The 25,628-nt window shown below is 34.6% G+C and overlaps 1 protein-coding gene across 5 annotated transcripts in view; it reads left to right on the forward strand.

Annotated features, from left to right (window-relative positions):
• ASCC3 (activating signal cointegrator 1 complex subunit 3) overlaps positions 1 to 25,628 on the forward strand; it is a 358,153-nt gene that overhangs the window by 257,526 nt on the left and 74,999 nt on the right. For 4 of the 5 annotated variants that reach the window (XM_020998271.2, XM_020998273.2, XM_020998272.2 and 1 more), the window contains 2 exons: positions 18,753 to 18,864; positions 20,177 to 20,311. In XM_020998271.2, coding sequence (XP_020853930.1) covers positions 18,753 to 18,864; positions 20,177 to 20,311 — 247 coding nt within the window. Of the gene's footprint in view, positions 1 to 16,008; positions 16,220 to 18,752; positions 18,865 to 20,176; positions 20,312 to 25,628 lie in introns of those variants that run through there. The other variant, XM_078155224.1, reaches the window with a different exon arrangement.

Consider the following 25,628-nt stretch of genomic DNA (forward strand, 5'->3'; position numbering starts at 1 on the left):
ATTGGGTCCTCGCAACATAAATGAAGATCCCTGCCTTCAGTTGTCTCAGTATAATATATTTAAAATATGAACAGTCTACATGTTTACAGTTTGGTCAATGATTTTTATTTTTCCTTTCAATATTAAGCCTTATGTTATTGTTGTTCAGCCATTCAGTTTTGTTCGACTCTTTGTGACCCCTATGGTATTTTTTTGGCAAAATACTGGAGTGCTTTGCCATGCCCTTCTCCAGTAGATTAAGGAAAATAGAGGTTAAGTGACTTGACCAGGGTCACACAGCTAGTAAATATCAGAGACTAGATTTGAGTTCAGGTCTTCCTGAGGTCTATCTGCTGAGTCACCTAGCTGCCACCTTTAAGTCTTATGGAAAACAGTAAATTTTAAACAGAGTGAACACAATAATATGGTCTTTACAAAAGCTTAGTTTTGTTGACCCAACTCTTTCCCTTCAAGGGAATGAAATACATTTCTAAGGAGTTATAAACTTGTTTAATTTCACTTGAACTACTGTCAGTAGACCAACACTCTTGTGTTGTTTTCTTAATGTTTTTCTGGAAATAATACTTTGTGGTTTGTGTTTGTTTGTCAGCTGTTACAACATATTGTATCATCTAAAAAATTTAGCATGGACCACAGCAAGCCACAGAATTCTCCTTGTGGTTTTATTATTTTAGCTCAGTGACCTAAGAAAATTATATTTATTGCCATGGTCTTTAAAGAGAAAGCATGTTCTCTAGAGGGCATAATTATCATACCTTACAACGCTTTTAACTTTGTAAAACACTTTCATACCATTCATTTGGCTGAAAAGGATGAAATTGTCATCATACTCCCATGGAGCCTAAAATGTTCATGATTTTCAGACTGTTCTGTCTAGGAATCCAATACCAATAGCTTCTGTCATAAAGTGAGGCTAGGATCCTACTGCTACTTTTATAAAGTCAGAACAGGTTTCAACCCACCATCTACTTTTGTAGACAGGGCCCTAACTGTTTACCTTAAAGCCCCTCTGCTTCTAGGAAACCTGATTTGGACACAGTGTGTGACCTGTATATAAAACTGCAGTAGCAATGGTCCTTATTTCATGAAGGACAAAAATAATACTTTGTGTAAACAGTTATAGTAGTTAATTGTTATTAAACAAAGACTATGAGTTAATTAGCTTCCATTTTTTTGCTTTTTTTAAAGTTATAGAATCACAGATTTTATAGATGGAAGAAACCCTAGTAATCAATTCCAACCCCTAACTAAAGTAAGAGTCCTGTTTACAATGTCCCTGAGAAATAATCATCCACCCCCAACTTGAAGACTGCCAATGACATATCCCTCTAGGGCCATGCAAAATAATCTTAATATATCTTCCATGTGATGGTCTTTAATTTCTTTGAAGACAGCATATAGCCCTAAATCATCTCTTCTGCAGGCTAAATATCCCCACTTAAAATCTACCTATGGTGTGGTTTCATCACTAGACAATTTGAGTTTGGCAATGTCCCTTCAAAAATGTGACACCTAAAATTGGACACAGTATTCCAGTAGTTCACTGGGATTATTACCTACCTTTTTTTGAATATTCTCTGCAGCTTTATTAGCCTCAAAATTATACTGGTAACATCTATTGAGCTTACAGGTCTCTGAAATTCCTAAATCTTTTTCATATGAATTTCTTTCTAGCCATGCCATTCTCATCCAACCAGCATGATGAGTCAGAAGAGATTTGGGATCAAGTCCTGCCCATATATTTACTAATGCCTATACTTACTAACAGTATGACCATGGACCAAATCACATAATTTCTCTCAACATCAATTTCCTTATATGTAAAATACTTATCAAAATGCCTGTGGTTTGACTTCAGAGGGTTATTGTGAGAATCAAATGAAATATTTTGGGAAAGCAATCTTTAAACCACTATATAAATGCCATAATAGTATAATTATTAAGAGTCAGTGTATACTGGTGGATACAAGGCTGAGCTTGGAGTCGGGGAGCCTTGTATTCAAATTCTGCCTCAGATACCTACTAGTCAGCTACTATGGTGGTAAAATGACTCATTTTCTTTTCCTTGAACCCACTCTTTTTCAGTTTGAGATCCATCTTGTTTATCTGCAGCTCAGAGGATCAACCTTGAATGTCATAGACTGTCTGGAAGACTTTTACATCTGTTTAGTTTTTCCTGAATATTAAGTTGATTTTTTTAAGTAAATCTGGGAACTCATTTTGGGCCTTCATCAAGTAACCTTATTGCATCTGTCAATGCTCCCCATTCCATTTTGGACTGGGCTTTCTACATGACAGGGGCAAGCATCTCTCATCAAGAATTTTTGTGCAATTTTAACTTACACTTGAGAGATTCTTTGTTGGAGGAGAGGCTCTTAGTCTAAGTTTTGTTCTATAGATTCAAATGCTTTTTATAGTCAATAAACACAATGAGATTTTGTTTTCTCTGTGCCTTTCAGGTAATTATGTGACTGTAGAAAATATTTTGAGAAATATTTGGCTATTCTCTTACATTTTTATCAAAGGCACTCACAATACATATATAGATAGATAATTTCATAATGATTTTATAAAAAAAATAGATCTCTGGGTCAGTAATTATTAATATTCTCTTAATCATCAGTTGTCTGACAGTAACTGGCATGATATTTCTCATCTTCTGGTATCTTTCCTTTCTTGAAAATATCTTGTATAGTAATCCCTCACTGCTTTTAAAATTATATTATCATCTTTCCCAACAATTCTTGATGATTTTGAGACTTTATTTTGATATTTCTGTGGGGTATCTGAAGCAGCATTCCCCTATAGCAGACAAAATGTGCTTTTGTACTTAAAAGATAATTTTCAGCAGAAGTATAAAGTCCAGAGGCAGCTAGGTGGTGCAGTGGATAGAGCACTGGCCCTGAAGCCAGGAGGACCTGAGTTCAGACCTGGCCTCAGACCAAACACTTGACACTTACTAGCTGTGTGACCCTGAGCAAGTCATTTATTTAACCCCAATTGCCTTAAAAAAAAAAGGAAAAAAGAGAGAAATATAAAGTCTGTCTTTTTTGTAAGAATAAAATTAACAAACTGAAATGCTAGTATTATCAGTGATTTCCAGAAAACAAAACAAAACCTTTTTCAAGTGTTTCCTAATTGACAATCATAGTTTCATGAAATGTACTTAATGAATTATGACTCATTCACCCTCATTTCTTCTGTTTATCACTAAAAAGTTACATAGTAAGGGCCCTTAGTTATACTTTAAAAGTCTTTTATATTTGTTTACTGAAAACCCCAAATATGAGAGAGAAGTTTACAGAGCCCTCTGGGACCCCTACAGTTACTAAATATGATCTGGATAACAATCCATTAAAGGAGACGTCAGATAGGTAGGAGAACCAGGGACAAGCAGCACCATGGAAACATAGAAAGAAAAGAATATCAAGAGTTTGATCCACACTCTTAGAAGTTGCAAAGAAGTAAAGAAATATGGAGGATGGAGAAAAGACCATTAGATCAGGCAGTAAAAAGTCATTGATAACTTTGAAGAGAGCAGTTTCAGTTGAATGATGAGATTAGAAGCTAGACTACAGTAGAGACATCAATTGTACATGGTCTTCTCAAAGAGTTTAGCCACCAGGGAAGAGAGAAATTGGAGGATTACAAGCAGGGATGGATGGATCAAGTGTGGGTTTTTGAGGACAGGAGAGACTTGGATGTATTTGTAGGCAGTAGGGAAAACGCCAGTAGACATGGAGAGATTGAGGATTAAGAGTGGGGGTGCTGGATGGGGCAATGGCTGGGAAAAAAACTCAGTGCATGTGATTAGCTGTGCTACTTAGAGGAGTTTGCCTTGGCAAAGAGAAAGAACACCTCTTCATGGGAGACAAGTGTGAAGGAAGAAATGGTAGAAGAAAATATCTTAGTGACATGTGATGAGGAAGAAAGAAGAGGTAGCTCTTGGATGAAATATTTCATTTTTTTCAATGAAATTTAAGGCAAGACTCTCAAGTGAGAGAGTGAGTTTACAAGGAGCCATGAGACTGTGAATGCAGCTGGAGCAGGCAATGTAGAGTTTGGTCAGACATCGAAGATGCCGAGGTCATCCCACTGCCTCCCTAGCCATCACCAGTCATCCTGACTTTTGTTTTGCCACTGGACTTCAGTGACTCTGGAAGAGAGAGTGAGGCTGATGACTTTGTGCAACTCTGCGTCACTTAAGTGCAGTTCACACCTGAGTCAAGATATTACCCTGTGATGTCATTAGTCTTCCTCAAAAAATGAAGGACGAAACAGTTTAAGGATCAAGGAATTGGACAGAAGAGGCCAGTGCAGAATTAAAATGGTTCATCAAGGAGTCAAGATGGGGAGAGGAGGAGAGTATAACCAGTTCAAGGAGACGGTCTATGAAAGAACTTCAGTGGTCGAAATGAAGACAAAATACGTGATTTCTGGGTTGCAAGGTAGAATAATAATAGATTGTGTTCAGATAAGGGATTTTCAGAGTTCATGAAAATGAAAGTGGCAGATTTGTGGATGATGACAAGATTAAGGATATGACCATCTCTGCGTAGCTGAGGGGATGTGGGATGGAGTGTTCAGATCATTGGAAATAAGTCATTTGAAGAACTGAGAGGTTAGAGTGTTTGAAGGAGTATCACTATGTATGTTAAAGTTGCCCTAGTATGAAGGCAGGAGTTGGGGAAGAGAGGACTGAGCCTAGCACTGAACTCACTGAGAAAAGAAGAGGAATGGCCTTGAGGTCAGTAAACGTCAGCTGCAGGAATTTTCATTGGGTTGTAAATATGGATTGAGTGAACCTCAGATGAGGAGAGGTTACTAAGAAGAGGGTGAGCATCAAAATGGCATTAGGGTGCAAGAAGTATTCTAACATACCACCTCAGACAGTGAATCGGGGGAATGAGTGAAAGTGCAGCTTGAAAGGGTGGCCAGAGAGACTGTATCATCAGGAAAGAGTCAAGTCTTAGTGAGAGCCAGCACCTGGAAAGAGTGATCAAAGGAAAGACTGTAAATGAAAGTGGGTCTGTTACTTATAGAGAAAATATTTCAGAGAGCACAGTAAAGGGTGAAAAGCTTACGAGTGTAACACTGGTGAGGGAAAGAAGGGTTTTTTTGAGGGGTTGGGAATAAGGGAATGAGCAGTGGGGGGCCCCAGTGAGGTTTTGGGTTTGAATAATGACAGCAGAGGTTCAGAATCACTGGAATTGAGAGGGCTTGACCAGGAGATATTTTGTTAATCATTAATAAGTGTGTTCCCTTGGGTTGTCAGCATCCCTAAGATACTGACCTTAAGGTAAAGTCCTATCAGGGTAAGCAGCTCAGGCATGGGTTCATTGTGAGGAACTGATGCTATATGGTGTTTCATTTCTTTCCTTGCAGATGGGCCAGACTAGGAAAGCACTGGAGGAAATATGATGGAATGGCTTTTCTCTCCACCTAGGCAGGCAGGAGCAAACTAGGCTAAGAGATCATCAGAGACCGGGACCTTTCTCTATCCCTTACAGTCAGAAAAAGGCTAGGCAAGGGAATGTAGTTTCTCTGTCCCTTATAGGCAGAAAGGGTCCCATGCAAGTAGGAAGAGTCCAGCTGATAATACTAGCACAAGATGAAATGACTAAAACTAAGAGACATTTTGTATTTTTTCTTGTTTCATGGATAGCCATAATCAATTAATTACCTAGTGACCATATTACTAATGATGAATGCCTCCATACTTAGCTATATTGATTCTTGCACAGCAGATTTAGTTATTTTGCTAGGAATTTTATAAGAAATCTGTATCCAGCTCCTCAGCCTATGGCTTTAAATAGCTACCTTCTCTTTTTTAAAATCAGGACAGTTTTCTATCTCCAACCCTATGGTGCCTCTCCTGTTAGCCATGATTCTTCAAATATAAGAAACAGTAGTGTGTGTGTGTGTGTGTGTGTGTGTGTGTGTGTGTGTGTGTGTGTGTACACACTACTATATATACAGTACATATATATATATATAGTTATGTAACTTGAACTCACTCAATAAAAGTAGGTGTTGTCTTAGCAACTTAGCATTCATCTTTGATTTCAACCCTGTTAACTATTTTTGTTCAGTTCTTCCCAGTCCATTTTGTAAAATAGAAACAAAATAGGACTTGAATATTTTGGCATTTTCTTCATGATTCATTATTATTATCCCATCCATGACTAGCAGTTTTATCTCATCTTTGATCTTCCTTTTACCTACAACTTAACTTAAAACATTTTTAATTTAGTGTTTATCACAAAACACAGCTAATGAAATACTGTTCTCATGCCTTGTAAATATAATTCATACATCTTTCAGCATATACCATCTTTTCAGTATTCTATATAGAGACTGTGTGTAAAGCCGTTTCATTCAGCTTGTCAGATTATTACATGATGGGAGAAGTTGCTGTTTAAGGTAATTTTGCAAATTAACTTATAGTATATTGCAGTTAGTGAGTCAAAGATACAATTATATGCTCATTAGAGAAGCAGATTATCCAGTTTTTGAATTCTTAATATTCTTTTTCTGGTTTTCCTCCATACCTTGTCAAAACCATTAAAATCCACTACAGCTGATCCTGGAAAAGAAAACAAGTGATTAAAAAAAAGGGCATTTTGATTTTGAAAGTGTTTAAAGCCAGTGATTATAGTGTGATTTAGAATTGTCTTTTAATACCTTTTATTCAGAATCTGACATATAATTCAGGAAGACTGAGAATTTTAAGATCCTCAAGATCACCTAACAGCTTGCTAAAAATTATATCAGTTCAGGGGCAGCTAGGTGGCTCAGTGGATGGAGCTCCAGCCTTGGAGTTAGGAGGACCTGAGTTCAAATGCGGCCTCAGACACTTGACACTTACTAGCTGTGTGACCTGGGCAAGGTCACTTAACCCTGTTTGCCTCACCAAAAAGAAAAAATTATATCAGTTTACCTTGTTGATAATCTTTATTATTATGAAAAGTTTATGCCTTCCTTGTTTTCTACTCCTGTTGTTCATATTTACTACCTATACTTTCATCTTTGGAAGGCCATTCAGGTCATTCTAAAGCAATAAAACTGCCAGATATAATGCATATTCATTTGGCAAACATTTTTGAACTCTTAGTAGGTGCAACATAGAGGTAAGTTCAGCATCCTGATACTGGCTTATGCTCCAACATTGGGATTCAGAAATAACTTTTTTTCCTCATTGTCCTTATTTTCTAACTTTCCAGTAAGACTAGCCTTTTCATGTCATTTGATTTTGAAAGAAGAAGGAAAAAGGCAAAGTAATAGGCCATGAAATTATAATTATTGAAATATCCTACTTTCTTCAAGAAGAATTATCAAAATTACTCTTCTCAGAAGACAGATCTAAATACTCACTTTGGTAGATCTTTGGTGTAGGTCTCTTGTCCTACCAGTGGAGATTTACCCCTTCACAACTTTTCAATCTCTTCAGTTCTTATCCATGTTTTCCCTTAAATTTTCTATATTAGATTTATTAATGTATCACTTTAGCTTTCCATACCTTGTCACCCATTCTTACTATTTAACCAACCCTTTTTATACTACCTGGGGTCCTGCCAAGTTTTTCCATTTTTGTTATTTACAATTTTAATTTTTCTCAGATTACAGCATACTAGAATATACAAATATAGCATCCCTGGGAGACTATTGCAGAGGTGGAGGGAGGGGGGGACTATGAGTGTAAAACATTGCATATCTTCTCACATTTGATTAGTATATTGGTTAGTTTTGCTAAACTATTTTTTAGCTTGATAGCAAAAAAGAAAAGATTAATATAACTACTCTGGAAAAGTAAAGTTGATGAAAAAAATTTATTTAACAAATATGTTGGATAGGAGGTCTGTCAGATTAATACATCAATATGTTTACCTTGGACCGTAATTTCTTATTTATCCCTCTTCTCTTTTCATTACTAAACTTTTAGCATTAATAGAAATTAACAAATTACTACATTATTACAAGCACTTAAAATGGACCTAGGAAAGTAGTACTCTATTAATTAGATGGTGATAACAAGAACAATTTATTGGATGCTAATAATAACATCCTTAAATCACGACTCATCATCTATGTCATGGCAGATAGGAGGAAGGAATGGCAAAGTAAGAGAACACCAGCCTGAGTGATATATGGTGAGACTTCCTTTGTGTGTCTTAAGACCCTACCTTGGTAGCTGTAAATGCCTATCAGGATTCCTGAAACATTCACCAATTGGGCCCTGGTGATACTACTGATTAGGATAAGGGATTAGTCTTCTCTGCTATTGGTGCATCAAGTTGCTACCTCATTAAGGTTCATGTTTTCTTAGCTTATAGATACAGTTGCAATTGCTTGCTGTATCTCATGCACATAATTCTTATTTTGGAGAGGTTTGGAAGGTCTTGAAGATGAGAAAAAATGTCTAGTCCACCATCTTTTTGGTCACATGACTTGGGAGTATAATTTCATTCCTAAACCTACATTAAATGAAATAAGATAAATTTGAGGAGCTAGCAAAGTCCAAAGAAGGAAAAGTTAAAGTCTCTGAGGTCATTGAAAATTTTCACTGAATGAAAACTAATATTAAGACAAATGACATCATCAACACCTATATCTCTAATGATTTTGAAAAAGAGATGGGCATACTGAGATTGGAATTTAAGTTGTAGACAACTTCTACCAAAGTAGAGTAAGAAAAAAAGAAACATGAAGAAACTAGGCAGTCAAAAGCATATCAGAAATTCTAGGTTCTCTTAATAATCATAAGCAAAAGTAACTGTCCATACAAGGCATCAAAACAGTGTAAAGAATAAAAATAATAATTCAACATCAATTAACAACTGTGTTAATAATGAGAATTGAAGAAATCATAGGCAGGACTGAACCTTCAAAAAAGGCTATGGAAGTGTTCTGATCATTTCTATGGTCATAAGAAGTCCAAATCAACAAAAATAGGAGTTGGATGAGATGAGAAACAGAAAGCTTGTGTACCATTAATACAGTGAACATTTAGGGAAAAGGCAAGTTGTGAGGTTAGATAAGGTCTGCAATTATTGGCTTAAATGTCTCATAGTGATACTGGAATTGCTAGCAAAGCACTTTATCAGCTTCTTCTCGGACATAAGCCTTACGCTTACCTTTCTTAATAGGCATTTCGTATCTTTTATCAAATTGTAGGAACAGTGCCTCTCTCAATATAGGTCGATTATCTTTCCATATAAGATAGTCATAGCTTGTTTGACTAAAAAAAATGTAAATACATACATAAACACACAATATTGGCTTGAGGTACAAAAAAGATGTGCAAGAAAGTCCCACAAGTATAAATAGTGATTTGTTGAATCAGTAATTATTGAACAGCTTGCCCAAAAGTGCCATGACATTTATACTGCAGTTATCTCTTCCACGTTCTAACTTTCCCCATAGTGGTTTTGATATATCTTGGGTTGGCATAACAAGTTACTGTAAATGGGAATTTTGAGAGAGCTTTGTGCAAGCCACAGACAAGACACAATGGCTGGCAGACAACACAGAAAAAGTTTAGAAACTCAGAAATGCTTAACCCAAATTTTATAATAAGGTACCATAAATACCCCAGAAAAGAAAAAGAAAAAATTCAGACTTTTTCTATGATATGAAGGTAGGGCCAAAAAATTTTATATGGATTTTCCAGATCATGGTGGCCCTGCACCTGTAACTCCTGTGATGTGGAAGGGATAACTGTACTTTCATTGCTTTTCACAAGGACTTTGACTCAATTCTACACTTATAGTTTATTCACCTACTGCAAATATATAAAGCATACCAAAGTGCAACAAGAACGCTAGAGTATTTGATATCCAGGTGGGAAACTATTCTTTTAAAAAGAAAAAAAAACTACTCTCTGTTTATAATATCCCACCAACATGATTACGTCAAGAATAGCTGATATAAATGTCGCATTTTTCGAAGAGGTAGTAAGCCCATTATGCTTTTGTCTAGCCTTAAATCATTATCGTCCCACCTAAATATGGCAACCAAACTTAAAAAGTGTGGAGCCAAAGCACTTGATACACGTGGATGATATCAAGCTATTTAGGTCCACCCGAAAAAAAATCTTCATCTCATGAAATCTCCAATAGCATCATTGAGCTTTTTGGACTCGATGAGTATAAAATTTGTAATATGCAACAAAGAAAGAGATCCACGCTTGAATATAGATGTCATATTGAGCCAGTGGTTGAAAACAGTGCATACAAATACTTTGCCCACCTCTAGGTAGGAAACATTCAGCATAAAGTCATCAAAGAAAAAGTTGTGGTTAAATACGTTAAGAAACTTACCAGCATGCAGAAATCTAAGTTGGATGGGAAGAACACATTTAAAGCAGTTAACACCTATCCAATACTGATCTTAATTATGTGCATTAGGAACTGTAGAATGGACCATAACAAATGTTAAAAGTATTCATAGAAAATTCATTCACTGTATTAGTGAAACACAGGATGTATCACTCTATAGCAGCTATAGAGTGATTGACACTTCCTCATGAAAAAATAGAATTAAAGATTGATAAGCATTCTTTCAGCACATGATAAGCAGGTCAGAAGCCTACAAAAATACTTTTGGACAAATGGGCATTACTTTTCCAAGCAATAATCAAGGCTGATTGTAGGAGTCTACTCTTGGATTTCTTAAATGTATTCAACAGTGATTTACCTCTAGTTAGAGCCTGTGAAATTGCTAAGATCCAAGATTGGAATCAAAAAACCCTCTAAGGGCAGTATCTAGATGAATTCGGTTGATATTATTTTGACAAAGAAGAATCAAACACGTGATTGAGTTATGCAGATATATTTCTGGAAATGGAAAATTTTAATGACAATGCACAGCCAGGTTATTTTGACCAGATACAGCAAAAGGATCATCCTTAATGATCAATCTAGATTATTCAAGGAAATGGTTAAAACTGTACAACACATCACAACAGGCTATAAAATCTTAGCACCTACCTGATACCTAGCAAGACACAAATCAGTGGCTATAAGTTAAATATCAGATGCCTGCTATCTTTCATGCACTGACAGATGACAAATTGCCATGCTACAGATACTGACCTGAAAATATCCTGGAAATTTCAGCTTCCAAACCAATTGGAAACAACCTTTTATCATGGACTGAACCATTGCTCACAACTGTTCAGAGAAAACATTGATCCACAAAAATTTAAGAACTGTGTTTTTAATAGAGGTCATCATGCCAAATACTCATAATCTCGAAGCTACATATAAAGAAAAGCTGTGAAAATATAGAGATCAAAATTATATCGAGACAGTTCTAGGTGCATGTCATTCCTGTTATACTGTATGCTACTGGAATTGTACTGAGGATATTTAACAGTGAGCCTAAGAGGAAGTGTTTACATTTTAATACTTGTATTCAGCGATAGGTACCTTTGCAGTTGTCCATAAAACATTAAATATAAAAGAATAATAACATGATCATCCCCAGACCATAAAAATAGATATGAATGAGATAATGATAATAGCCCCAATATCATATTTCTGTGCTACCTTAAGGTTTTTTAGAAAAAAAACAGTTTTGTGAGGAAGAGAGAAATGGTGTGTAACTGTGTTACAGTGGAATGGGCACTAATTCTTCGGTTAGGGAACCCAGGCTCAAATCCCATCTTTGACACTGCCTGTGTGACTTTAGACAAATTACTTAGGTCTCAATTTCCTTATCAATAAAATGAGAAAACTGGATAAGACGACCTCTGAGGTTCTCTGTAGCTTTAAATCTGATACTGTGATCCTATAAAGTAGACATTCTTAACCTGGGGTCTGAGAACTTTTTTTTTTAGCATTCTGATAACTGTTTCAGTGTAATTAGTTTCCTTTATAATGCCATATATTTTGTATTAAATATTTAAAAACATTATTCTGAGAGGTTCATAGATTTCGCCAGAATACAAGAGAAGTCTCTGACGCAAAGAAAATTAGGAACCCCTTCAAAAGAACTCCTTTATGTACATTCTTCTAATCATTTTACATAGGAAAATTACATAGGAAAATTATAACCCTGGAAGGCTGTCACTTGCTCAAGATTACATAGCTACTTAGTACAGAATCAAGACTGAAATCTAGTTCATCTGATTCCAGCCAGTCAATCAATAAACATTTATTAAGTACCTGCTATGTGCCAGGCACTGTGCTAAGTTCTGGGAATACAAAAAAGAGGCAAAAGACTGTCCCTGCCCTCAAGGACCTTACGATCTAATGGAGGAGACAGCATGCAAATAAATATATATGTGAAGCAGGCTATTTATAGCATAAATAGGAAATAATTAACAGCAGGAAGATGCAGGAATTAAGAAGGGTTGGGAAGGTTGCCTGTAGAAGGTAGGTTTTACATCATGGGATAGGGAGCAGATTTTGATTATGCCAATTGTCAGGATTGTGCGTTAGGAGGATAACTGACAATTTACAAAGGATGATTTTAGAAAGAGAGATGCTAAATAAGGCAGGGAGACTAGTTGGAAAGCTGTTAGTCACAATGAAAAATTACAAAAGTCTGAAATAACATGATGACAGTGAGTGGAAAGAAGAGCACTAACACTAGAGGTAATTTCATTGATGTGAATACTCTAATGATACAAATCACAACCCATCCAGAACTTCTCATCCTGTACAACTCTTGCCCTAGTCCTCCCACAAATCTTCCACGGCAGAGTCCACACGATGTCAGGTCTCCTAATATTTCATGGATTCCACTGGAACATGTTTGTCTTTCCTTTATCCCCTGTTCTTACTGCATAGCCAGCTTACATCCTTTCCCAATTATACATCTCTCTGAAAATATCATTCTTACCTCTTCCTGCACCATTCTTGACTAGTAATATTTTACAGTCTATTCATGTTCACCATGCTCTTCCCATAGCATCTCAGATGACCCATGACTTAATTAATTTGGGGGGGGAGAATTAGATCTCCCCATCTTGCCCAGGCTAGAAGGGCATTAGCTTCTCACAGGCCCAATCCCACTGCTAATCACCACAGAAGCTTTAACCTGCTCCATTTTTCACATGAAACATTTGCCTCTCCTTAGGCAGCATAATGGCCCCCCACTCTTGAAAGCATACCACATTCGTGTCTGACTTAGTGCAGACAGCAAATCAGCATTAGCCCTACTACAGCTCTGAACTCTGAAATCCCAAGATCAAGAGTTCTACCAGTCTTATCCTACCCAGTACAGAACTATAGTAATGTATCACCACAGCAACTTAAAATTTTCAAATCTTGATAGTCCCTGATTCCCAGCCATTCAGCATTTGTGGAAGAACACAATATGAGTATTATAAATTGATGTGGAAATTTAAAGCAAACTCCAACCTGGTACACAGCACAAATTAGTTGTGTGTGGGGACAATGTTTATTTTTATTTTCAATTGTCTTTGACATACAATTCAAAATAATTATTATTTTCTGATTGCCTCCAAAAGATTATATCTGTTTTTATTATATTCTAAATACTGCTAAATAACTATAACTTGTCATATTTTATATCACACACAGAAATATGTGATAAATAGATATAGTTTTGATATAATTTGCAATATGTGCATATACAAATAGAGATGATATGAGTGTACAGATAGTATACATATTTTATATTTAGATATAGCTAGATCTATGAGCTACTGTTTTCAGAAAATATAATACCCTCTAAATTGAGTTCTGAATTCAATTTGTGTGGTCAGTTTTACTTTCTTTATTCTCCTGAGAAAGCCTTTTAAATAATAGTAGGACAAAAATGTTGTGGTAGTTTCAGCTGTCCTTGCAACCTACTTTCATTATTTGTGTCATTATTACTGCTGCATAATCCGAACATAAAAAAACATGGTGTTGTAACAAATGACTTCCAGTCCTGACAGTTATAGCAGCAGCATTTCAAGACTGATGAAAAATTTCCCAGAAAGATCTCTGGCCAGGTTTACATAAACTAAACAGGAAATGATTGCCACTATCTGCATTAAATCCAAACTGTTTGGAGTAACTTTATCTTTGTTTTATGTTGCTGCAAAAAGCTCTTTATCTTTTTTAACTGGTAAAATTTCCATCCTTTCACAGATTAGAAAAATAATTTCAGGTTTCATGTGTTGTAGTTCTTGCATGATTTCTCCTTTGATAACAAATTTTAAGGATAATAAAAAAGTTAGTTTCAGTTTTTGATTGTTTAAATTTTATGTACTTTGTGAATTTTTATGATAGGTAGGGGGTGTGTTATTACTTTTTCCCAATAGACTACTAATGGAAGTTAGCTTGTCTAGTCCATGTGCTAGATGCTGTCAGTATAAAACTGCCTTTGACTTTCACACCTCTCAGGGGACGAGTAATTGTTGTGTTCAAACAGCCTGTAATTGTGATCCCGCTGGCTTTCTCAGTACGCTTCTGGCTATTAGAATCATTAAACAACTCAGCACCTGTTAACAGCATTGTAAATATTCAACCCTGCTTGTGTGCAGGTTGAGTCCAATATAGAGAAGGCTTACAGAGCCCAGCCTCATAAATTAGAGCTTCTGACAAGTCAATTATTGTGAAACTGGGTTTCACTGTGAAATAAATGAAATAGCATGCTGATAAAAAGGTAGGCTGTCTGTTTATGGCAAACGGAAAATAATGATTAGATGATTTCAATGCAGTGAGCATGAAACTGCATTGTGTTTATTCTTTATCTGTAATTAAACAGTTGTATAACAGCTTAAGATAACCCATAAATTATATTTTTTTCACTGTGAAAAGTATACAATGAAAACATGCCTTTTTTACTTATATACTACTTGCTTTTTAAATTACTGCATAATTTCAGTGGTTGTCCTTATTGAAAAATATATGATATATAATCCCTTCCAAGTGACTACATATGCACACATACACACACACACACACACGTAAATTGTTCAACCATCCTCAGTTCACATTGAAGAAGCTTACTATATTAGTTTACTGCAAGAGGATGTATGAATCCAGAAAATTGTTCTAAGTTCCCCAAAACATTGTAATACATTTGCTTCAAAATTATTTTCTTAGCTAGGAAAAAAGGAATTTCCATCTTTATCTGCTTTAATTACTTTTGTTAAAGTGTATACTTTAGAGGTAACTTTTATAAATTCTATTTCAAATGTCTGGTTTCTTTTTTAAGATGTGAAAATAGTTTAAGTGGATCTAGAACCACAGTCCAAATAGTGAGAAAAACCACATTTTTTCTGTAGATTGGTTAAAATAAATCACTAATACATCTCTATAATAAGTTTCACATTTTTTGTTCAAAGGGACAAGCTTTAAAATAACTGTTTTTATTATTACATCGATTATAACTTTAAAAGTCTACTGTTCTGAAAAAGTTATCAATTACACATTTCTGAATTGCTGTTGTTAAAAATATAAGTATTTTAGTATAAGCATTCTCGTACAAAAATTTAGTAAAACACGAAATGCTGTTATGTTATTTAATTCTGTTTGTTTCCTCATCACATATATTTCTGCATATACATAATGGGACAAATTTTGAAAAAAATGTGGTCTTTATTGAGAGAAAGCTTCTCAGTAACAAAATATAATGATATGTTGCTTGGAGAAAATGTGGTTAACAGTTTTCTAGCAAGTCAGTCTTTGATTTCAGTACAGATCTCCGATGATGTGTTACCTCTTCTGAGACACAAGTTTTCAGTTAATTATCCTTTTTCTTTTTTTTTTTTGGCAACAGCTTATTTTAAAAATGTTAAGAAGTATATACCGTGACCTACTTTACCTATTTTAAAGATAATACTTAAAACCACAAAATCATTTTCATCATTTTTCTAATTGACTAGACTTTTTGCTTCATCTGTAAAATGTGTATCATTAAAGTATATCACAGGAAGAACAAAATCTGGAAGTTATAAATTTTTTAAAATACAAAACTGAATTACTAATGAGCATTCTAACCAACTACTGGAACCACTAGTGATTTCAGAAATCTTTTTGCCCCCAGGTGACACCATGAAAGCAAGAAAAATCAGGACGTGTCAGTGTTTCAAAATCAGTAACAATTTGAGTACCCAATATGTTGCAAGTCCTTCACATACTGTTTTCTATTTTTAATTGTATCAAATTCAAAAATGTTTTTTAAATACTTTAATTGTCATGGGTGTTTTCCTAAACAGTGTTTCCCCCTTTTAGCTTGTTTAAATAGTACAGCAGAATAACTTCTTTATTGTACTACCTTTACCAGCAAGAATATAATAATGCTATATGTGCAGCAATTCAATTACATTTTCACTAGTGTTTTCAATTTAGAAGTAACTTCTTAAGTGCATATTAGTTCAGACAGCTGATAAATACAGCATTAGAAAGTTTATAGAAACAGCAAAGCCAAAATAATGTGGTGAGCTGTCATTGCCAAAAGTTTGGTTGATGAATTTCATTTTTCCTTTAAAAAAAATGAAAGAAAACTGTTTTTAATAACTCCAAGTGGCTTGGGATACTCTGTGTCCTTCAAGGGGCTTTACACGTCCTGCATTTTTATTTTTATTTCCAGAACAGAAAAACATCATTCCTACTAAAGACTTCTTTCCAGTTGTTTACCAGGCCAGGAGCTAATTTTTCTCACGGTTACTAATTTTAGTCTTTTACCCTTTTCTATCTGACTTTAGCAAAATCTATTTGGTTTAAATTATCTGCAGAACTAATTTAATGTTTAATTGATCATAATTTCATTCATAAGTGTTTGTTTTAGGACAAGACTAAAGATTTTCCAAGAAAGACTTAATTTTTCAAGTGATCCTAAAAGTTTAAGAAAAAAATATACTTAAATTTTATCAAAATTAGAATGAAAATAAGATCTTTTGTATTACTTTGCTATTGCTTTGGGGGAGGGGAGCTTAAATACTTAACGTATGATTGTACTTTAGTCTGCATAGATAAATATTCGAATTATAGCATGTTTTCCATTTCTCTTAGACATTATAACAACCATCTCAGTTATTTCTTCTCTCTGCTACTTTTCATTTTAATGCATATTTGTCAAGATACTATCATGACAGATGCACAATTCAGAATTTCAGGAAAGAGATTTTTATGAGGCTTAACCAACGGCAAATTCTCATATTTGGAGATATTTTTGCCAAATTCACATATTTCTGATTTAAGTATCTATTTCTGTAATCGGAGTCCAAATATATTTATTTTCAATATTTGTTTATAAAATACTAGTGAGCCCATTTTCATCCCCTTTGAGGGGAAAAAAGAGAAATGACTGATGACAGTAATACTTCTACTCAGCATTTCTAAATTCTTTGAATGTTGTTGAAGTCTATAGTCCCTTTGCAGGCCTACTGTCTTTATTTGAAAGTACAGTCACCTTTTTTTCTTTTTTTAACCAGCTGTAAGTATGACTTCCAAATAGGTTTAAAGTCCTCTGCCTATATTCAAGCTTTGAGAACAGCTAAATTCCACTACTCTAATCCTAAATCTCCTTTCCCTTTACTTTTTCTTGGGGTGGTGGGATGTGGAGACCTTGCGTGGTGTTGAGTAGCAATTAGAGGATTGCTATAACTCTGTGGAGATAACCACTCTGCTTTTTGGACCTTTGCCAGAACACAAATTCCTACCAATCACAGGGATTTACAGAGGGTGATGATGTTCTATAGAGGGTGTAGAGAGGTGAAAAAAGGTCAAATACATGCCCTTATGATTTTTTTACATGCATAACATGCAGCAAGCTGTTATAAGCTTTGTGTGTACCCTACAGAACCAGGTTGAATTTTTTTAAAGCCTGATGAAGCACCTTCTAGGCCCCAGGATGACATTTATTTGTTTAATGCCATTGGAATAGTAATTTACCAAATGGCTCCCTTGGGCCCTAAATGGTTTATCCACCTCCAAAAGTGAGCAGTTTATTCTCAGTGATTAATTCACCTATGAGAAGTTCACTCTTGTCAATTAATATGACAGTTTTGTTACATAATAGCTCACTCTGGTCAGAGGTTTAGATATACAATTTTTAAAATAAATTATTACTTTCCCACTGATAACATTATGATCTTTTAAATATTAGCATATACACCTAATTTAGTAGTTCTCAAATGCAATTACCATTTATTAAGTGCTTACTATGTGCTATAAAGCTATCTGGGTAAGTTCTTTCAGGGCAGGGATTGAGTTTACTCTAAACTTTCTGTATCTACCAGGCCTACCACAGTGTCTTCATACAGTAGGCACTTAACTAATTATCTTTTTTTTATTAGAATTTTGTCTGCTTCATGTAGTAAAATCTGTGTCAGTAATTGAGCGAATGGATGGTGATGGTGTGGTGGTGGTGGTGGTGGTGGTAGTAGTAGTAGTAGTAGTAGTAGTAGTAGTAGTAGTAGTAGTAGTAGTAGTAGTAGTAGTAGTAGTAGTGGCTTCAATAAAGTTACTACTGTATACATAGATTGGTAACCTTAAAATAAGGTCAACCATTTACCATGGAGCAGTGACTTTAACCAACTTACTAACCATATCAGTTGATCTTATGTTATAGTGTAAGTTTGCTCATCTGTAAAATGGGGATAATAATTTCTGGCTTTGTTTCTGCAAGTTTCTATGAAATAAAAAAATGTTTTTAAATTCTCAGAAAAACACTGTATAAAGTTAAAATATTTTTATTTAAGATATTACTAAGATTAATTTTAATTAAAATAATTTAATATAAAATACCTTAAAGCTGTTAGTTGTAATCATTTTGTTCTTTTCTAGTTACTATAACTTAGATGATGTGAGCCATGAATCCATGAATAAGTTCCTTTCAAACCTTGTGGAGAAGGCCCTCATTGAACTGGAATATTCCTATTGTATTGAAATTGGAGAGGTATGTATCAGGTTGACTAAGATGACAGAAGAGGAAAATGACAAGTGTCAGAAGGGATGTGGGAAAATAAGGCGCTAATATACTATTGGTGGAGTTGTGAGCCAGCCAGTCTAGAGAGCAATTTAGAACTATGCCAAAAGGGCTATAAAACTGTGCATACCTTTTGATACAACAATACCATTACTAGGTCTGTATCCCAAAGAGATCAATTTAAAAAAAAAAAAGGAAAAAGACCTATATGTACACAAATATTTATGGCAGCTCTTTTTGTAGTGTCAAAGAATTAGAAATTGAAGGGATGCCCATCATTTGGAGAATGGCTGAACAAGTTGTGGTATATAATTGTGATACAATATTATCCTATAAGAAATGACAAACAGGATATTTTCAGGAAAATCTGGAAAGACTTACATGAACCGATGCAAAGTGAAATGAACAGAACCAGGAGAACATTGTATACAATAACAACAGTATTGCATGGTGATCAACTGTGAATAACTTTCTTTTACATTATTTTTCCTGGTTTTTTTTTTGGGGGGGGGGTCTGTGTTTTCTTCCACAACATGACTAACATGGAAATACATTTTGCATGACTGTACATACATAATCCATATCATATTGCTTACCATCTCAGGGAAGACGGAGGGCAGTGAGGGAGAGAATTTGGGACTCAAATTTTAAAAAAAAATAACTGTTAAGAAACTGTTTTTATGTGTAATTGGAAAAAAATAAAATATTTGAAATTTTTTTTTAAAACTTGGAGAGGTATGACTCCAAGTCAACATCAGTTTAAATTTTAAAAGTGGCCTTCTGCCTTTGGAGAAAGGACCTTTGTATTCCCTTCCTAAAATCCAGCCATGTTTTAGGGACTGATAGGCAATGGACATGATTCAAAGTGAACTTCTACTACCAACTATATATTAAGATTTGTCACCAGGATAGTCTACCAAGAGCACTGTTGATTAGGTATTATTATGTTTTAGATACTTTAATCATTTTTATGCATACAGATATATAGATCTTCTTATTTTTTAAATGCATGTCATATCTCTTACAGTTTTATTTTATACATATAGTACTTCAGCTATATTTTGCTGAAATTGAGTTGATGAGCTGGCCTAGGAACCTAACCACAATTTATAATAACATTGTTTCTGTGAGGAAAAAAAAATATATTCTTAGTGTATAACACCTGACTTACAAGTAAGCTTTTGTAACACACTCATTTTGAATTAAAAACTACCCATTTTCTTTATGCTACAGTTTTTTATTTGTTTTTTATACACAGAATGTTTCATTTCTTTTAAAACAGGATAATCGTAGCATTGAACCACTTACATTTGGCCGAATTGCATCCTATTATTATTTGAAGCACCCAACTGTCAGGATGTTCAAGGATCGTTTGAAACCTGAATGCAGTGTGGAGGATTTGCTTTCAGTTCTGACTGTGAGTTTCAAATTTCCTTCATGATAGCATTATGTGTTGTGATGTAAAGCATATGTTTTAAATGTAGTAATTCGTAGTTGTGTGTAGCTTTGACTGGCTTAATGCCTTCCACATAAGAAACATTCGACGTTTATCAAATTGGACTTTTAAAAATTAAGTTGCTTACTGTACTCAGATCCTAAATTCTTAACTCTTAAGACTATGACCAGAACTAGTTGATTTAGTTGAATTCTTCATTAATATATCACCTATAATATGTTTTGACTCTTCTTTAATCTGGTATTGTGGTAACTAGACTGGGATTTAGAGAACGGGTTTTAGAATCTGCTACTAATTAGCTTTACAGCCGTGATTTAGTCACCCATACCTCTGAATCTCAGTTTCTTTGTCTGTACAGTGAAGTAACACTTTCCAACTCCAAAATCCTCTAGAAGGTCTACGTACTAAAAGCTTTCTTCACATTACATGAATACTAGTGGAGCATATTTTCTACCCTTTATGCATACTACATGGCTAACTCATCTCATTTTCCATTAATAAATCTCTTTAGTGGTTTTTTGTATTCGTTTGGCATTAATAATATATTACAGCCTGTTTACAACTACCATATGTCTCTCCATGGCCTTTTGGGCAACTTGCAATTTTGACTGATTCATCAAAGACTGTGGTATTCCATAATTTATAGTCATATAGCATTATTGGAGGAATACTTTTGTTTTAAAAATGGATTCTTATTTCAGAGAGGTTTGGAGTCATTTGTTTGTTGTTTCCCTCTTTATATTGTCAGCTTGTTGAGGGCAGGGACTGAGTTTGTATTAATTATGTCTTTAGCTTATAGCACAGTGCCTGGTACAACATAAGCACTTAATAAATGTTTGTTGAATTTAATTATTTTGGATTGAAAGTACCATTCCCGTATAGTTCCATTCCCTAATATAAGGCAGTCAATGATAGAAGGAAGAAAGTACTTCTTTCTGTTCAATTATAACCTATTTTGTTGTCCATCTTCAGGAACTTTTTTGATTGATGTACTGATGGACTAGCTCTGTGTACTATCCATTCAACTGTATATGATGGTATGGTCAAGAGGCAGTTTTCATCCACTTGGTTTTCACAAATAGATAATTAGCTAAACTCTTGAGAGATTAGGAGGTCCCTGTGTAGTACAGTGGATGATAGAGTGCTGGACTTGGAACCAGAAAGACTTGAGTTCACATCCTGATCTAGGCACTTACTAGTTGTGTGACCCTGGTAAGTCACTTAAATTCTCTGTATTTTCATCCTTATTTAACAATAACACCTACCTCACCAGGGTTGTTGCGATGATCAAATGAGATAAAGCATGTAAAGCACTTTTCAAACTTAAAACTCTACCAAAATGTTAGCTTAAAAAAATTATTGTTAATCTTATTTAGAGGTTTTCAGTATTCCAGATCTTAATGCATACAACACAATATCATCTGCAAAAAGCATTTTAAGGACCCCCCTCCATCAACAGAGAATCCTTTCTCTTCCATTTGGATTATATGATAGTGGCAAAAACCTTTGTTGAACACATATCTCCTTGTTTCATTTCTCACTTGATATTACTCATCAGAACGTTGATGAGCAAAGTTAATTCTGTTGCTGATTCTATCAAGAAATCTAATTAGGACCCTAACATGTTCATTGCAAACATCTTGCTTTGGAAGATGCATCTTCAACTGTCAAGTCAACTCAAACACTTAAGTACAGTGGGATCTCATCTTTGCTTAATCTTTCTGTAAGTTATTTGATTGTAGGAAAAGTTTCTTGTTTTCTTCTCATGTTAATATCAAGGATACCTATGATAGGATGTAAAAATTGTTCTCATAAAGATTTTATAGAAATGAAGAGAGACATCATGACATACTGGATCAAGCTCTAGTCTTGAAGCCAGGAAGACTTTTGACATATGCTAGCTGTATGACCTTGGACAAATTACTTAGCCTCCCAGTACTCTAGACAGTTTTCTAAGACTGTAGTTTGAGAGCACATGCTGACCTGCATTGGTAGAGTAAGTATCTTCACTTGAGAATGAATTGGTGAATCATCCAATTCCTTATTCCTACAGGTAACACAGATGGCTTGTGGGCCAGTAGTTATTATCTTTTTAGTCTTTTTTTTTTTTAGTAATAATAACATCCATGATTACTTCTAAGTATCTGATGTGCTTTCCCTTTCAACTTAAGAAAAGACCCCTAAAGTTCTTCCAGAATTGTATTGGCTCCATTCTTGCTGCTTGTCCTGACTTTGTTTTCTGTAGTACTATTTCTCCTTCTTTATGCAAAACCTTGAAAACGAGTCCAGAATCCCACTGTCATTGATGGAGGAAAAAAATTAATTCTTTTCCATTTTTTTGTGTTATTTTCCTTCAAATTTCATCCTCTCAGATAAATTGTGAATGACTTAGCTACTCTCAGCAATACGGTGATTCAAAACAACTGTGAAGGACTTATGATGAAAAATGCCCAGAGAAAGAACTAGTGGAGTATGAATAAAAATCGATGCATATTTTTTTACTTTTTTTTTTTTTAGGTCTTTTTGGGGGGGGGTGTTTTCTTTTATAACGTGGCTAATATGCAAATGTGTTTTGTATGACTACACGTATATAACCTATATCAAATTGCGTGTCTTCTCAATAAGGTAATGGGGTGGGAGGAAGAGAATTTGGAACTCAAAATTTTAAAAACAAATTTTAAAAATTATATTTATATGTAATTGGGGAAAAATAAAATACTAAATAAGTTTTTAAAAATTAAATTTCATCCCCTCAGGATGATATAGCTTAAGCTTTCTATAAAACTCAAGATTTTTATAAACTCAATTTTTCCCAATACCACTTCTTACTATTTTATGAGGTAATATTGCTCATTATTTTAAAACCTCTTCCATAATATTTAATGAGTATTTGTTCTAACCCTGTGTTACCCTTAGCTGCCATATTTCTCTGCTTGTCAAGATCAGGATTTTGCTGGCTGATCTATTTTCTAGTTTCCTTTGGCCTACTGGTAATGACAGTTGATTTTTATGAATTAAAACCTCCTTGGAAAAATAATAAGCAAATATTATATATCTTCTATGTGCAAAGCATTGTACCAGGTGCTGGGGATCTTACTGAGTTTTTTTGTAGAATTTCTCTACTTTATCATCTTTTGCATTTGTTACTGGCTCATAAGTGGCAGCTACCATCATGATGATCTTTTTCTTTATCATTATGAGCACTGCAGTGTAAGATGACCAAGTTTCCCACAAAATATGTTTCTTTTTGCCTTTTCAGACACAATGAAACTAACTCTGATAGTTCTTTTATCTGCCTCTCTAAAGAGAAATTATGAGTCACCTTTCCATTTAGTGGAAACTTTTGTTTTTTGGTTTCATTTTAAAGCAAGAATGACAGTATTCTTGTGGTATAATTTTCCTAGTCTTAGGTATTGTTTGTTTATGGGATAGGTAATGATCTCGCATTCATAGTACTGACAGTTAAGTAAATTGTTTCTGGATAATTCCTAGATACCATCAACGCATATATGAAATGGAGCTACCTAAGACTGAGGGCTATTTTGTATTTTTCTTTTGTTATGAGTTTCTATTTCCAAAAATTCCCAAACTACTAATAAAAAGCTTCTTTGTACTTAGAAGAAGCTGATACTCATTGTCCCTAAAGACTTTCTGGCATGAGGGTGCCTGCCAGAGTTTGACTTTGACTGGAACAATTTTTCATGGCCTAGAGTCTACTTCACACACAGTGTGAAGAACTTGGAGAAGGGACTGGAAAGATGGAGAATAACTTACTCTACACCATTTGCCAGGCAGGTTTATGAATGAAATACTGCTTTTCTTAATTTTTTGCCTAGGACTTTTTTTTTTTTTTTTACTAGGCAACTGTTCTTTTAAGGAATGATAATTTTGATGTTTAGACGTGGTAAGCAGGGTAAACATTACTCCTCTGTATTATAGTAAAGTTACTAGAAGTAAGTAATATTCTGTGTGAAGAGTGGTTCTTGAGACTTTTTGCCATGACTTCTCTGAGGATTCCTAAAGCATACCTATCCCCAACTTAGGCAGCTACCTCTATAATATTAATACCAAAATATGAGGGTAGTATTAACCTTTCATGTGTCACTGTGGATCACCAAAATTGATTCAGCTGATATAGTTTGCCATTCTTAGTATCTTTTGATACTTTATGCCAAATTATGATATCTTTTACCAAGTTCAAGCATAATTTCCCTCTGCACTACAGAATTCACATTCCAAGAGCACACTAGGAAACAAATCCCATTTGAATTTTTTCCTACAGACTTTAGGACTTGCTCTAGGTTCTAGGTTGGCAGATAAATGATTAGTCACCAACTCCCTTAACAGTGGCCACCTTCAATTCATTTTTGCACATTTCCACCCTAGAAAATTTTTAACTGACAAATATGGCACCCTCAATGGCATTCAGGAAAGTCAAATTGAGACATTATAGAGTAGGAAGATGTGTTTTCCCCTACTGGCATAAACATAGTAAGGGAGAATTTAAGAATTGTTAGAATCAAAGGTATAGTGAAATGGAGAAAGGGGAGCCTGCTTTATCATTTAGTAAGCTTAGCAATAAAAAGTGAGCAGGGTTTGAAAAATAAGTTGCTTAATAATTAGAGCTAGCATCTATCGTATTTAACATTTTTATAAGTGATCTGTAGGAGGGAGCATTTGGTGTATTATCCATATTTCAAGACAACAATAAATTCTTTGGGGGCAGAGAAGAAAAGTGATGGGAATAAACTTTAGTAAGACCCTAGGAATGTTCTCAAGTGTACCTATAAGTGAGAGATAAGTTATAATGTGAGCAACAAATTAAGAATTCATTTAAAAACATGATATTGAATTATAGAAAATACAGGACTCTTAGCTCTTTCTTATTCACTATAGGTATAACCTAGGAAAAAGGACCTTAGAGTTATTATAGATTGTATTCAGTGGTCCAATAAGCCAAGAAAATGCTGAACATCAACCAGAAGGATAGAAAAGATATTAAACAACAATATTCTATCTAAAATGCAGTAGTTAATTCTTGTTGTTGTACTCAAGAAAGATGTAATGGAACTATGAAAGTCAGAGCAGTTCAACTGATTGAAGAGATGGGGAGAACCACCGTAGGAGAATGGTCTGAAAAAAAAAAAAAGAAAGAAGACTTCAGTTTTGAAAGATGAAGGCTAAGAATATGGAGTTGACTAAATGTACAAAATAACGAATGGCATAATGAGATGAACAACAAATTCTGAAATGCCGTCCTATACAAGTTCAGACTAGA

This window comes from Phascolarctos cinereus, unplaced genomic scaffold (genome assembly GCF_003287225.1).
Source record: "Phascolarctos cinereus isolate Bilbo 61053 unplaced genomic scaffold, phaCin_HiC Scaffold_5;HRSCAF=322, whole genome shotgun sequence".
In the NCBI taxonomy this organism is placed as follows: domain Eukaryota; kingdom Metazoa; phylum Chordata; class Mammalia; order Diprotodontia; family Phascolarctidae; genus Phascolarctos; species Phascolarctos cinereus.